Below are 16,678 nucleotides of genomic sequence, written 5' to 3'. Positions count from 1 at the left end.
TGGAGATTGACCCAGCAAAAAGGCATGTCAGCCTTCAAGGCACATACCGCTGTGGTCAGTTAATAATGTTAAATGTGGTTACAAGGATCCTTTAGCTGTCCCTCAGAATAGCACACAATCTGTTTTCCTTACTTTTGCAACGCTTTAATGCCCCCCTTTGGCGCATAGTGGCCTGTCACAGTCATCTGTTGCACTCATGTGCAGCAGACAAACAGTAAAATACTGTATGTGGTGTGCTGGATTTTTCAGTGACCCAGTGGGACACCTATACCAGATCGGGGCTATCTTGGCCAGGTTCACCAGGTTTATAATACTTAACCCATACAGGTGATTATTAGATGGGGAGGAGTTAACATGGCTCAGAATTGCTGTTCTCTTGGGGAAATGGCAATGGGCAAGAAGTATAGAAAGACAGCTTTGCATACGCAGCCAGCCAAGTAAATAACAAACAGACTAAAAGTCGAATAAGTCAGCTTAAAGCTTTGTACACATGTATGAGTACTGTCACCAATGGGGATCGGGACCTGATTGATCCCTTGGGCGACAGTTCAGGGCCGAGGGCTGTAAAGACACCCCACTAGTCTGCAGGTTAGCGATGTGTCAGTTTCTATGTCCATGCACACACAATGGGGCAGCTTCTGGCAGGCTAAGCAAGTAGGGAAACAATGAGCTCAAGAGTCGGGTGGACATCGCTAAGGATCTGGCATTCCGGATAACGTCTGGGAGGTCCCTGCCCACATGCTGTATTCCAGGCCAAAGCCGTCCTTAACGACTACTTAGGCCATATTTAATCCAGCATATATACTTAGCTTTAGGCATAATGCAGAGTAGAAGGTTCATTCTGAGCTTTACAGGGCGGATTTTAAAGAGACTCTTAAGCCAGTATAAATTCTTTTTTTTAACTTGTATTGGTGTCAAGGACCCTCAGCCCTGCTAAACCGCTGCTATCCCGCGGCAAAACGAGGGGTCTATACCCCCCAAATCCCCTCTCCTTTGTCCGGGGAGCGCTTCCTGAATGAGGCAGAGCTAATGGCTGTAGCTTTGCCTCTCAGTGCGTCAATCCCGGCTGATCGCTGCCTCTCCCCGCCCCCTCAATTTGCCTTCACAGAGAGGGGCGGGGGAGAGGCGGAGATCCGCCTGCATATTGACGCGCATGGAGGCAGAGCTGCAGCTCATAGCTCTGCCTCCAAGAGCAGCAAAATCCACGACCTAGAAAGTAGTGGATTTTTCAGGGGGATTTGGGGGGTACAGACCCCTCGTTTTGCCGCGGGATAGCGGCGGTTTAGCAGGGCTGAGGGTCCTTGACAGCAATACAAGTTAAAAAGAAGAATTTATACTGGCTGCAGAGTCTCTCAAGTTTTTTAGGGTTTCTTGCTGTGATGATGTTGGCCAGGGATGTAGGTAGCCATAGTGAGCTGAACATCCCTAGATGACATTTTACTGTGTATACCGGTCCACTTGGACGCCCCCTAAAAAAAGTTTGGTGCAGTATATTTACAATGCAGTGAGATGATAACAGTACTTTCATCATCCGTAATACATGGAACCATTTCTAATTCTCCTTCTGGCTGAGCTTTTCTGAAACTGCATTAAATTCATAAATTCAAGAAGTCACTGAATAGCACTTTGAACACCTTAAATCATTTTAAATAATGTTCCTTTTCCTCTACTGAGTTGCAGAGAAATACATGAATAATGCACTGGGTAGAATGGAGAAAATGACGTACGTTTGATCAAAGACTGGATTTAATGTCTTCTTATGTGTGTGGGTTTTTCTCCTCCCCGACCTCCGTTTGTCTGGCAATAAATACATTCTTACATAGGGATCGGAGCCGTCTTCTGAGAAAGCTATTAGGTTTCTGTATGGAAAACGAGGGAAAGTTAGATGCTTTCAAACTCAAATCCTGGCTATAATTACTTTTGTGTCCAATTAGATACAATCTACAGCATACGTATCATAAATGACAAGTATTGTCCATGCTTGCCTTCTGCTGTGCATCTATCCATGTGGACTAAACCCCTCCCAGTGTGATGTCATGACCATGGTCCTGACAGTTTGCTGTCTGTGAACCTCGTTGCATTGTGGTAAATAACGGCTTTTTCCAACTGTCAAGCTAGCAGTATCTCAGAAACAAACATTCTGCACAAATCACCTAACAGGACTAAAGATGTCACCACCAGTGATAAATTTCAGAATGCAATTCAGAGAGAGAAAAGACTATAAAATGGGCAAACACTGATTAAATAATTACTAAAATGAATATTATAAACAGTAAGCAATAAGAATTGTGTTGTGTTACTTTCCCTACAGTTCCTTTTTAATTCCTCATAAGTAGAAGTCTGCATCCTCACATAGATCATACATAGGCCTCAATTCACTAAGCTTATCTCCTGTCTTTAATAACGTTTCTATAGTTATCACCATGGTGACGAGGCATGTAGTATTCAGGAAACATTTTACCTCAGGCAAACCTAAATTTAACTCTTCTGTCTTTAAGTTAACTCTTCAATCCTTAAAATAACTTTAGAATTCTAAAGTTAAAGACAGGCTGTTAATTAACTGCTTGTGAAAATAACTACAGAGGAGGTAACTTAACTAAAGACATAACAACTACAGAAGAGGTAACGTAAGGAATGAAGAGATAAAATAACTCTCTTACTGTGTGGTGGTACGTTTTCTCTTGCCTTATTATCTCCAGCATGATCTTAGTGAATTGTGGCCATTTTCTTGTGTACTGCAGTAATGCTGGAAAGTCAGTGAAAGGATTCCACTAATACAATCATTAGCTATTGGGTATCCAATTGGGTGACTAAGTCCACTGGATTGTTCTTTTATCTCCTCATTGTCTTCTGATGTTTAATATAACTCTAAAGGTCCGCACACACGCCGGACTGGAGGCAACGACGGGTCCGTCGTCACCTTCCGCTGGGTGGGCGTTCCAGCGACAGTCCGGCATGTGTACAGTCTGTCGGCGGACTGATACGGCTGTTTGAGCGATCCGCCGGGCGGATCGCTCAGAGACAGCCGTATCAGTCTGCAGACACACTGTACACACGCCGGACTGTCGCTGGAAAGCCCACCCAGCGGGAGGTGACGACGGACCAGTCGTTGCCTCAAGTCCGGCGTGTGTACGGACCTTTAGAGGGGGTTTTAACATCTAAAAATAAGAAATTGGCAAAAAAATAGTGCCTCTAAAATATATGTAAACCCCCTTTTAATTTCTAAAACAAAATATGACCCCCAATTTTTTTTATTTTTTTTGCCTTTTTACCTGGTCTGGATGCCTTTGCATAACTGCAGGCGTAGTAGCAGCGGGTTTTCTTTTTTTTAGCTATGGTAACAAGCTTATCTCAGCATATAAATAACAGAAAGCTTCCTATTTTGGATAAGATAAGGACACAGACTAGAAGGTTATTGAATCCACTCCCCCTCTAGAGATTACACAGCGATGTAAGCCTGGTGATGTTTGCTGGGGGAGAAACAGTAAACTGTGGCAGTAAGGAGGACAAATTAATACGGATCTGGGTTGAAATAAAAAAAAATAAAAAAAAGAAGAAGAAGAGGCAGGCATAAGGCAGACGTGATATTTTTGCCATTATTTTCTTTCTTCAGATCACATTTCTGCCAAGTCTGACAGTGAATGTTAAATACAACAGGATAGGTAAGCACAATAGGTAATTTCTTATTGGATGATTTTTTCTTCATTTCAGTTAATATGGAGTGTCATTCACTTTAATATCCGCCTTCTATCCCAGGTTCATGTTGTGATTGTTCATATTTGCTGTTATTCTGAGCCTAGAATGCTTCTTCTGTGTCCAGCTAACAAGGAGACGATGTTTACTTCAATGTTATTCATATAATTTCCAGTACTGGAAGCTATCTGCCCATATTTGCTAACTTTTATTAGATTGCTTTCCAGACTGTCTGTTTTAATATGATGTTTAATAAAGTTTATTGATTTTAGATATTTTCTAAGTGACACTATATGCATCCCCTAAAGCACCTCCATTGATTTGTTGTAGGCCCGATTCCGCTTTTGTTGTAGATATTAAAAGGGATGTAGGGGAGTCAGTTTGCTGCTCAGGTTTTCCTTTTACAGTTACTGATTTCCTGGTGTTCAGTCAGTTCAGTGGGTGCATAACAAAAAACTGACATAACTTTTTGTAGATTTGTTTCAAAACAGGCCATGCCATTAACAGCCTCTTGGATATGTTCTGATAATCAGGCTTTGCTAGTTTATAGTTACATAGTTATTTTGGTTAAAAAAAGACATACGTCCATCGAGTTCAACCAGTACAAAGTACAACTCCAGCCCGTCCCCCACATACCCCTGTTGATCCAGAGGAAGGCGAAAAAAACCCCACAAGGCATGGTCCAATTAGCCCCAAAAGGGAAAAATTCCTTCCTGACTCCAGATGGCAATCAGATAAAATCCCTGGATCAATATCATTAGGCATAACCTAGTAATTGTAGCCATGGATGTCTTTCAACGCAAGGAAAGCATCAGTTTGCAAAACTGAAATGAAAAACTGATAAAATAAACAGTATCTACAGTATAGTCCTAACCCTATAGAATTTTCCAGGAATTACAACATTTGATTTTGTGTTAAAAAAAAAAATTAAGTAGAGCTTTTGTGCCATGTGAATTATGACCGTTTAATTGTCTACAGCACACACACACAAATCTTAAACAGTTTACTGTATTTTAATCTATTCCCTGTACTCTGAAGTTTTTCTCTGCCAGGCAAGAGTTTTATGGCTTGTAATTATTTATCAGTCCAACTACAGAGAAAGTGTCATTTACAGCCCTGGCTTCTTAAACCTTTAAATGTGAGAAAAAAGGAACACATGCTAGTTCTATGTAGGAATGGGACTGTACACACAGTTACCTCAGCATGACTCTTCAAGTACCCTTTAACAGCAAAAATAACTGACTGAACTTTTCCCGACACTTTTTCTCTTACCGGCAGGAATGTACCACAACCATGAGTTTATTCCTGTGGGAGCTGTGCCGCAGGGTTAGCTGGATCTGTCCTAGAGGAGACTGGCCCAGGGATGTCCCGCTGGAAACAAAGCACACACATAGGATATTAACAGATGGACGAAGTGCTAGACTGAGCTTACAGAGCTGCTTAATACTCCTCTTTCAGGCTTACCAAGGTGCTAAAAGCCTTTTCATGTCACAGGAGAACCGGAGTTTTAGCACCTACACGACTTTGCAGAAAATTAAACCAGAGTTTAAAGTCCATCAAAAGTAAAAAAAATGAAACTTCAGTGGATGAACTGTATATCTGTTGGCAGTGCTATGGATTCACTATCTATCCTTTAATTTAGTTAAATGATACTTAAATTATATACATATCTCATAGATCAGGTAATCCTTGTGATCCTGTTATTGAGTCTCCAGAGACTAATTTTACTTCAAGTTGCCTAGATGATCTGCTACAATATTACGTTCTTGTTTAGCTTATGTGTGATGCTTTGACTTCTATGTGAGATCTGCATGGTGATATTTAAGTCAATTCGCAGTACAGTGTGCATCTCTGTGCATTGCGATGCATCATGTGCGGGAACTTTTTAGGAGACGATGCATGCAACTTTCAGTGTGAACGGGTCTTTAGCCAGTTATGTTATTTAGACACACCCTTTCAAGGCGAAACAGGAAAAAAGGGTGCAGGAGCCTTTGCAGAGAAAAGGGCGCTGCCATAGCCATCCATTATAGAAGTCGTGATTTGCAGCAGAGCAGGTAAATTTAGGTGCCCAATAAAATCGCGGGCACCAAGACATGTCGATATGCAAATTGCTGTATTACATTGTGGCTCTGGCACCTAACTTAACTCTCTTTCCCGCAAATCATGGCTTTAGGTGTGTGTGTATGTGTTGGAGGTGGGGGTTAAGGTTAGGAGGGGAATTAAGTGTTAAGTACCGAATGTGGAAGGGGGGGGGTGTAACTGTAAGGCACCATCTGGTTGGGGGAAAGGGGGGGGGGGTTAGGAATAGGTAGAGGGAGGTCTTATGGTTAGCCATCGGTAGAGGGAGGTCTAAGGGTTAGCCATGAGTAGAGGGAGGCCTTAGGGTTAGCCATTGGTAGAGGGAAGTCTTAGGGTTAGGCATCAGTAGAGGGAGGTCTCAGGGTTAGGCATTGGTAGAGGGAGGTCTCAGGGTTAGCCATCAATAGAGGGAAGTCTTAGGGTTAGCCATCATAGAGGGAGGTCTTAGGGTTAGCCATCAATAGAGAGAGGTCTTCGGGTTAGCCATCAGTAGAGGAAAGTCTTAGGGTTAGGCATCGGTAGAGGGATGTTTTAGGATTAGGCATCTGCAGACGAAGGCCTAAGGGTTAGGCATTGATAGAGGGAAGTCTTAGGGTTAGCCATCGGTAGAGGGAGGTCTTGGGGTTAGGCATTGGTACTGGGAGGTCTTAAGGTTAGATATCGGTAGAGGGAGGGTTCTGTGTGAGAGTAGGGTTAGGTTAAGACATAGTAAAGTATTGGCAAAGATTATTGATATTTTACTATTGGAATTAAGTAGTAGAATATTGGCAATTTTGGAATATGGAAGAGGAAGTGGCTGCTGTATATGAGACTTCTCCACATGTACATGCTTGTGTGTGTGTTTCTGTCTGAGAGGGGGGGAGGCTAGGGGGATGCGCATCCTGCTGACTCCACCTGTCTGTTGCATATGAAAAGGGGAAGGGCAGATAGGGGCTGCTGTTGTACAGAGGGAGCACAGTTATGTAGGTAGGAAAAACAACATTTGCATTGTACAGCTGTCAGTGGCCTAGTCCCCACAGTCATGCATATTTTCAGTTTTCCCACATAATTGATCCTTCTATCATTTTCTTTGCTAACTTGATACAGAAACCTTGCGTCAAAATTTCAGGATAGAATAAAAAAAAAAAAATAAATAACTATCGGGCCATGGGATTTCAGGGTATGTAAAATACAGTAATGTCCTTTTCTTGTGACATTACCGTGTGGGAAAAAAATACAAGTGTACCTGAAAGGAAAAAAATGCCCCTGCGAGGTACTCGCCTTAGAAAGGGGGAATCTCTAGATCTTAAAGAGGCTTTTCCCGTCCTCCTCTACAGGCCTGTTCTAGCCCTGGGACTCCCGAAAAAGAGCTTGTCGACATCTTGCGTATGTGGACTTGCATTGACCCACTCAGATTCTGGTGGAAAAAGGGGAGCCTGATCGGGTCCATGCTACTGCACATGCAGGAGCCATCTGCATCTGCTCAGTAGCACAGACCCAATCGGGCTTCATTTTTCCCACCGAGCGGATCCATGCTACTGAGTAGGTGCAGTGCGAGCGTGCTTCGGGTGTCTCGTTGCTGGTTCAGAAGAGGACGGGGCAAGCCTCTTTAGGATCCAGATAATTCATCTCCCAAGATAAGTATCTAAAATCATGCATAGGACATGGATGTGCATAGCACTACAATATTTGCACAGCAGCTGAGTGCCACCTATTGGACAGATTATAGAAGTACAGGGAGATGGACACTTACTTCTGAAGTTGCCTCAGTCTCTGGCGGAGCTCCTGTGTGGCTATGGGTAAGGAGATATCAGAGGCAATGCTGGGTGTGGGCTCTTTCAAGGAAATGTGAGAGGGAGAATATTGAAAGCTAGAAGCTGAGAGGCTGGAGGAGCTCTTATTCAGTTCTGTTGGCCTCTGGGGGCTTGCATTCTGGGGGTTGCCCTTTTCCCCATTCTCAGCCTTTTTATTGGTGTCCATCTTGGGCGTTGGAGGAGGCTTCTTTGCATCTGTTGCTGAAGGGGAAGGAGCTGGCGGAGTCTGATTCTTTCCTTTGAAAATGGACGGCCTCTTGACATGGGACGTGTGCTGCTCATCAGGTGACCGGACTGGTTTGTCTGCATAGAGAATCTACAAAAGCAAAACACCGATCAACTTTATCAAGCGGAGCCAATGTGATAAAGTATTCTAGTATTCTTGAGTATTAACACGAGAGAACATTTATGAGAAATATACATTACAGGGTACTCAGTTAATTCATGTAGGACCAGTACCACTAGGATCATTTGGCAAATCTATGTGTACAAGTAGTGCAATACATACTCAAAAAGGTTTAGTTAATCTAAAGGGGTGGCGGCGAATGTCAATGCTTTTTTTTTAAGAGGTACAATATGAGGGACTGGATTGCAACGCCCGTTTATTGGGGACCACGGTGTGGTTATCGAAGATGACATATGGCTAAACTTGATAAGGCGGGAGTACACTGCTATAGCTACTAAAACAACAGGGGGTATGGCCATACTTGTTATGGGGGAGGGGGGAGAAACATAATTACACTTGCTGTAGGAGCAAGTTTCACAAGTTGGGGGCAGGCCTGGATTTACCTCAGAAGAGCCTATAGGCACAGATGTCCTGGCACCTTAGACTCCCCCCCTCCATGAATCTACAAACCCATGACTGGCCCAGCTGTCACTTCTCCCTTACTTCCCTTGCCCGTCATAGGTAGTTCCAGGTGCCCCTTAGTATTAGGTAGCCAGAGGTACCTTAGTATTAAGTAGCTAGAGGTTCCCCCGACCGAAGGGAGATCTTGTCACTGGAATGCCGACAGCCGGGTGAGTAACTTCTCATTTACACTTGACTTGAGACTCTGAATAGGGAAAGGGGATGAAAGGCACTTGGGGAGAGGAGTAAGCAGCCTTCCCATCATCAGGTGCCTGTAGGCATGTGCCTACAGTGCCCTATGGCAATCCCGGCCCTGTTGGGGGCATCTAGTTTATGTTAATATAGCATTCAAACAGCACAGAACATGCTCTTTATTTCAGAAGTGTCACAGTAGATTCAATAAAGCTGTGTACAGCTGACAACTATCAGAGGGTTTTTTTTCCATCCTCAACATTAACTGAGTAAATTACAAGTGTAAAATGTACACCAAGCAAGTGGTTCTGAATGATAGGAAGTATTCTCAAATTCAAAAACAACTCTTGACTAAACGTCTTTTGTGAAACATTGACTAAGTGAAAACAAAGGAAAAAAAAAAAAATCATAACAAAAACGTGGATAGCAAGTATAATGCACAGGCACCTATCCAATAGTTTAGACTTAGTAGGGTCTTAATAATGGTATAGGCAAGCAAGTTCAATCTAAGTGATGAGGTGGACTGTGGTATTGCAGCGCTGCCTTATATGGTAATTCCATTGGGTCTCTAAAAACCTCAGCCAAGTGCTGAAGCTGTAATGAAAAAGTGAACCCAGTATCCTCTTTTTTTGTTAAAAAAAGGACTTTGGGAGAAGCGGACCCTCCAACTTGCTACAATCAAATAGATGCTTTCAGTTTCTTATAAAATTAAGCGATTTTAAATACTGTCATACGTTTCCACTATTCTGGTAAATTTGACAACAGGACCGCCACCACGCTTGCAGGAGAAAACATGCATAATAATGAAACGATGTTCATACATACCCTGAGAGCAATCTTCATTTTTATGGTGCTGTTGGGCCCGGAGTTATTTAGCTGGAACCTCTGGTTCAGGGTCATATCCTGGCTGGTGAGAAGCTGGCTCAGTGGAATCTTTAGGTTTCCCATTGAGCTTTGATGATATTCATCTTTAACCTGCAACAGTAACACAGTGACATAAATATCAAACCACCATCCGGGGACACAGATGACCTCATTCCCATACATACAGTACATCACAGAGTATGTGCAGCAAATGAGGGTATTAAAAAGGAACTGTAGTGAAAATACAATGAATAAAATTGTTTATTTTCTTTACAATATTCATTTATAGATTATTTAGTCAGTGTTTGGCCATTGTAAAATCTTTCCTCTGCCTGATTTACATTCTGAAATTTTATCACTGGTGGTAACAGCTTTAGTTCCGACAGGTGATCTGGAGGGAATATTGGCTACAGAGTTCTATGCACAGAGGGAGATATTGCTTGCTTATCAATTGGAAAAAGCCATTATTTCCCACAATGCAATGAGATTCATGCACAGCAAACTGTCAGGGCCATGGTCATGACATCTCACTGTGGGAGGGGTTTTACCACAATATCAGCCACACAGACCCCCCCCCCCCCCAATGATCTATCCAAGAAAAGGTAAAGACTCCTCATGGGAAAGGGGGTATCAGTTACTGATTAGGATGAAGTTCAATCCTGAGTTAAAGGTCTCTTTAAACAAAAAAGCAAACAACTAACACCGAACATTTGTATTGCGCTTTTCTCCTGGCAAACTCAAAGCGCCAGAGCTGCAGCCACTAGGACACGCTCTATAGGCAGTAGCAGTGTTAGGGAGTCTTGCCCAAGGTCTCCTACTGAATAGGTGCTGGCTTACTGAACAGGCAGAGCCGAGATTCGAACCCAGGTCGACTGTGTCAGAGGCAGAGCCCTTAACCATTACACCATCCAGCCACCACTTTAAGGCATTTTTAAAGCTGAAGACATAATATATTGGTTTATTGTAGGGGGATTGGGGGAGAGGGGGGGGGAACAGGGGTGAAAAAGTGATAGTGGAGAACAGCACTGACGGAGAATCTGCCTACATGATACGGGATACGGCTCCACTTTAAAGTGAACCCGAGGTAAGAGTGATCTGGAGGCTGCCATATTTGCTTCCTTTTAAACCATACTAATTGCCAGGTAGTTCTGTTGATCTACTGGCATCACTACCCTGAAACAAGCATGTGGCGAATCTGGTCAGACTGGAGTCTGAGCACCTGATCTGCATGCTTGTTCAAGGTTTATGGCTACAATCATTAGAGGCAGAGGATCAGCAGGACAGCCAGGCAACTTGCATTGTTTAAAAGGAAATAAATAAGGCAGCCTCCGTGTCCCTCTCACATCGGGTTCCCTTTACTCCAGTCTCCTTTGCACCCATCTTGATAAATCAGCTGTAGAGAGAGGCAATGCAATGTATTATTCTGCATATACGGCAGCTGAGTGACCACTCCGGGCAACAGTGAGTCTCTCCATTAGTGATATTCCATCATTAGAGACACTTGCTTCTGCTTATTATAACCCATCACGATGCTCCTCTGTTGCCAGTGATGATCAGATTTGTCCCACAGCCACTGAAAACTGATTTGTATACAGCTAGCCTTACTTCTGGCTGTATTCTTCTCACATTGACAGCCCAGGCACACAAATGCGCAATAGCACTGGAAAGTGGGCCAGAGGAAAACAGAAACGATGCCATATGGAAGAGGTGTGACAACCCACTCCTGTTTACATGCTTTCTGCTGCTTCAAAACATAACATGGCTGGGGAACGTGCATAGCAGTGACACAGCGTAAGGCTGTCACATGTCACCAACACAAGCTGGACAAATGCATCACCTTCTCTTACTTAATGAGAGATTGTTTTTAAAGAGAACCCCAGATGTAAAAAAAAAGTAAATGAAGAGACTGCAACTTGGGCCTGAACTCAGAACTTCCTCTCTGCTCTAAAAGATAGGCAACAGCATAATAACATTTAAAGAAAAACATTTCTTTGTTACAGCTGTTACAAAACCTGCAAGAAATCTGCAGCGTGTCCACTTCCTGCTTCTATGGAAGCAGACATAGGGTTAACATCCTGTGTTTATAAATTAGCTGTTCTCCCAAGGCAGCCAGCTGACAGCTCAAATTACACTGGTGATTAGTCACAGGTGAGGGGAAAGTAGACAGGCTAAACCTGTTTACAAAGGCGCCCGCGCCCCACAGCTCATAGATAAGGTTATCGGTTTGTGTTGACCCGAAGAAGCAGGCTGAGACCTATGAAATGCGTTGTCTACAGCATAACCGTTTTTTGTACAATAAAGACTCTTTTCCCTTCTATGTGAGTCTTCATTAGAGGTAAGATACCCCCTTATATATATTTGTAAAGATATATGTCCTACCCACCCTACCACAAACATTGGGCGCCTCCCCAACATTCTTATTCCCGTATGTACTGACAGAAGCATGCTCACTAATCTCTGGAGAACTAAAATATCCCAGCATGCGCTTAAACACCTCCAGGAAACCCACTGAAGCTAGAGGAGAAGTCAATACATTTCATATAAGTCAGGCTTTGTGAGTTTGCATTACAGACACAAACCCATTTGATTTTAAAAGCATTTATTTAAATCAAAATGTTAGATTGCTACTGATCTTGAGAACCAGCTTTACCTCAATTTCCAGGTCCTGCCTTTTAGGATTGTGGACAAAGAATGTGAAGTTTTGTTCCCAGACTGGCTCCACAGTCTTGTGTTTAACCTGTTCAGCAAATGAGACAAGACACATGAATGTTTTTCCTGGTACAGCTTCTTAACGGAAACAAATATCAATTTCCTCATAATCTGCTCTGCTATCTATTATTGCTGATCAGATTTTCTTGGTAACAATGCCCTGTGAGCTTGTAATCCCCTCTGTAAAAAACACACTATAAAATCATGCATATCAAAAATAAAATCTACTGACACACCTTACGTAGGTGAATCGGAAAAAATTACTGAGGACATCTTGTGGCCAAATAGTAAATTACACCAAAATCCACTTTTTTTTTTGTATAGGAATAGAATAGACAAACAGCACAGAAATGTACATGTTATATTATGTAAACAAGGAAGGTAAAGAGGCGCCCAATGGATATAAAACACTTTAAAAACACAAAAATTGAAATAGATGAGGTGGCTTACCTCACAGACGACAACTCACTTACGATAGAAACATTTTATTAGAGATAAGCACAGGCAACGCGTTTTGTGGGATCTAGCCCACTTCCTCAGGCCAAATAAAATGCTGCTGTATGTAACAAGCCGCATATGGGGCGCCTCCTCCTCGTAAGTGGCTTGTCGTCTATGAGGTAAGCCACCTCATCTTTTTCAATTTTTGTGTTTTTAAAGTGTTTTATATCCATTGGGCGCCTTCTTTACCTTCCTTGTTTGCCTATACTCCCCCCGCTTTTCAGTGAGGGGAGTCTCAAAAACCAAACCTGAGGTGGATTTCTACCACCTCACATAGGTTAGAGTGCTTGAGATTTTTCTAGAGAGCGACCGCCTCCAGGACTGCTGGTATATCTGAGTGGAGTCAGGTTTAAGACACTCCACCTGCCTGAAGTGGTCGGTTGCCCCTTTGTGCAACCCACCTTTGTGAGTATTCATTTGTAAAACACCTTTTCACATTTCTTTGTACCTGTGACGTACTGCATCATTTGGACTCCCGTTGTCTTTGTGTTTTCCCCCCCCCCAGTATCTTATATGTTATATTATGTGTACACATGTATTTAAAATTTTACAGTTTTTATCATAGTCCCCATGAAAGGAAACCGGAGATGACAAATACTTACCGTTTTATACATACCTGGGGCTTCCTCCAGCCCCATGTGTACTGATCACTCCCATGCCGCCGTCCTCTGCTGCCTGCAGCTCTGGTATCTGGTCTCGTTATTTCGGCCAGTCGCGGCCAGTCTGCGCAAGAGGAAGTGCGCTCTCCAAGTATCTCTCCAGCGGCCGTAGAGAGAGTACTTCACTTGTGCAGACTGGCTGAAGTAACAGGACTCGATACCAGAGAGGCAGGCAGCAGAGGATGGTGTCATGGGAGTGATCTGTACACATAGGGCTGGAGGAAGCCCCAGGTATGTATAAAACGGTAAGTATGTGTCATTTCTGGTACACTTTAAAGGATACACGAGGTGACATGATGAGATGGACATGTGTATGTACAGTGGAAAGCACACAAATAACTAGGCTGTGTTCCCTTTTTACTTTTTCTGCCAAAAATAGTTAAAAGGTACGTATTCCCTACCAGGAAAAGGCCCCTAAATGCATTTAAAATATAGCTTTTCAGTCAATTAAAATAAACGAGCAGCAAAATATCTATACAGATTAGGACAGTGCTGTACAAAAAGTGGCGTTATAACGACACTTGAACAAATGTGAGTGTTGTATCGCCAATAGAGTGCTAAGGTAAGACTCAATACTCAAATAAAGAGGTATCGATTCCCAGGCTTCACCAAATCAGTAGGCCAGACCTACCTAGATGGTGTGAAATAACCCTGACACTATGCTCACTAGTTACAGTGAGGTGGTGAACACTCCTTCATACACACATTTCTCAACATGTTTCACCCACTGTCACGGAACAGCCGTGAGAAACGAAAACGCAACCGCAATCGGTTTCCTGCCTCGATTGTCGTTACGCTGCCAAATCAGAATCTCATGTCTGTGGATGCCAGGCAGTCCAGCCTGGGGGGTCTCTGCTGTCTTCATAGGAGATAGTTAGCAGAGTCTTTTCATGGAAACTGGCCCTGTGACTTGCTAATTTAGCCAGAGGTGTAAAACTCAGTTTGACCAAGCTGATCTCACTCAGATGCTAATTAAGAACAACAAGGCCAGTGTCCTGCCTTTGGGGAAGACAGGATGAGCTAACAGCTCACACCTCAATGTGAATTGACTAGCAAATGGGGCTTCCTCCTGCTCACCAGACAAACTGTCTCCAGGAGTTAAAATGATGAAGCATGGGAATTGTGATTTCTGCTTATTAAAGGAAAACCGAGTATCACCCACAGGTGGGAGGAGTGTATTCGGATCCGTTGGAATTGGACCAACGTCTCGGTATACAAATCATAATCATACCTCCTTCAGTTAAGGAGTTATGGGCCCCTCTGTAACCATACACCCTAGCACGCGCATCCAAGGTATCATATTAATCGGTAGGTTCTGGGGATCGATAATATGTAATTATTATTTGTATGTCAGACGCGTAGGTCGGCCTACAGAAAATGTCAGGGTTATGGGGCTGGTGAAAGCCCCTGCCCAGATGTGATTACCATAATCCGGCCCAGGGGCCGATTCTGGAAGTCCGCCTCTGAACCCAGCTCAATTAAAAGAAATGAGCTGCCCGAGCAACTCAGTCCTCCACATTCCATCTATATGAGAACGGTCTGCTGCCAGCCAGAGGACACATGGTTGGCGGCCATCTTGCTGAACTCTGAACTTTGATCTGAAACAAAGGATTTTACCAAGGACTTTAGGATTCTTCCCACAAAAAGGACATCTTTCCAGAAACTAAGTATTTTTCTCCCTTGCTTTCATTTTTCATACTGGCTATTACTGTTTTAATAATTGTTGATTTTAATAATTGTCTGTATATATTAATTATTTATATTGCCCGTGAATAAAAGACTTTATCAAAGTCATTCACTGTTCCACTACCCTATTATTCAGCATACACAGGAACTGAACTCAGGTCTCTGAAGAGACGCTAGTATTGTTGTTATCTAGACATAATAGAGTGTGTTTAACCGTTTTATTCGCAGGACCAGTCAGTCAGTCGGGTCCACTGGCCCATACCAGTGGTGGTGGCAGATAACCTGAAATAGTGTGTAAAGTTGTAGTTACCGTACCTCACAGGCTCCCTTCTGGTCGGGCTGCTGCCTAACTCTCTGTCTGTTTCTGCACAAAGATCGCGACCAAAGCTTGCATGGTCTGTGTGCTGAAACCGATTGGAAGGCAATTTGCGGTCTGACCACTAGGGCTCCTGTGACACCCACAACGGGCTTCATCAGGAGTAATACATATACAGTGATAATTAGTGAAAAAATAAACAACACCCCCCCCCCCCCAAAACAAATCAAGCAACCACCAGCATGTCAGCCCCTGTCAGGGGCTGACATGCTGGTGGTTGCTTGATTTGTTTGGTTGTTTGAGTGTTTTTACTCAAAAACTGTCCACTCATAAACAGTATACAGCCATACATCGCTCACTTACCTTACTCTCCTGTACAGTATGGCCCAGAGAAAACAGCACAAAGGGATTAGGTGTGCTGCCAATCTTCTTCCCTGACTGGTGAAGCAAGCAAGAGACACATAGTAAATGACATATAGCGCACACAAAGTAACCGCACTTTACTGCAATAACAACACAAATATAAATCCAGGACAGACTTTTTTTACATAAATGTATGTGAGGTACACCACAAGGCAGTATACTGCTTCACATAGATAGAATCAAATAAAATGCATCATTTTCTTTCAAATGAACTTAGCTACGGAAACACAGAGGAAGAGCAAAAAATGAATATTAGCAAGCTCATGCGGTTAACATTAGGAAAGACCCTTGTCTGATGCAGAACTGAAAATGTACAAAGCATAAAATGAACGTAATTGTACATTTCAAAGAAAGCATTAAATGGCAGCAAATGGGGAAGAAAAATAAAAGGGGAGTGGCAGGAAGTTCCTCCTTAAACTTACACTGTTCCGTTATGAAGGGATTTAGGCCGTCATCTTCTATGTGAAAGATATTGGATTTGAATGTGTTCATCTACAATAACCATAATGAGGTGCTATACCAGCATTCATTCACATATACCCAATAAATCCACTAGAATCTGACTTCTTTGAGGCATGAGGCACTATGCTCCTAATTGCATCCAGTGCCGGATACAATATGGATACATTTAATCAGCACAAATACAGACTTATTCAATTCAGACTAGGTAATCCTACAAAATTCAATGGGGCTGATTTATTTGGACAGATGCAAACTACAGCGGTTACAAAAAAACAACCAATCAAACTTCAGATGTTAGATGCAACAAGGGATTGGATGGTTTGGGCAACTGGTCTAGTATTGTTCCATATCTCTATGCAACTTTTCTTGAAAAACTAGCCATAGCTTTTATCCAGTAATGGGTTAAAGGACTACGATCGCGAAATTTCTACACAATAAAACAAAAAAAGCTTTATAC

At 42.9% G+C, this 16,678-nt stretch overlaps 1 protein-coding gene across 3 annotated transcripts in view; it reads right to left on the bottom strand.

The window, feature by feature from the left end:
* ESYT2 (extended synaptotagmin 2) overlaps positions 1-16,678 on the bottom strand; it is a 202,168-nt gene that overhangs the window by 9,607 nt on the left and 175,883 nt on the right. For all 3 annotated transcript variants that reach the window (XM_068235843.1, XM_068235844.1, XM_068235845.1), the window contains 6 exons: positions 15,700-15,774; positions 12,119-12,205; positions 9,430-9,579; positions 7,505-7,881; positions 4,966-5,064; positions 1,728-1,859 (listed from right to left, as the gene is read on the bottom strand). In XM_068235843.1, coding sequence (XP_068091944.1) covers positions 1,728-1,859; positions 4,966-5,064; positions 7,505-7,881; positions 9,430-9,579; positions 12,119-12,205; positions 15,700-15,774 — 920 coding nt within the window. The remainder of the gene's footprint in view (positions 1-1,727; positions 1,860-4,965; positions 5,065-7,504; positions 7,882-9,429; positions 9,580-12,118; positions 12,206-15,699; positions 15,775-16,678) is intronic.

This window comes from Hyperolius riggenbachi, chromosome 5 (assembly GCF_040937935.1).
Source record: "Hyperolius riggenbachi isolate aHypRig1 chromosome 5, aHypRig1.pri, whole genome shotgun sequence".
Classification (NCBI taxonomy): domain Eukaryota; kingdom Metazoa; phylum Chordata; class Amphibia; order Anura; family Hyperoliidae; genus Hyperolius; species Hyperolius riggenbachi.
This window is presented reverse-complemented; position numbering and strand designations above follow the sequence as displayed.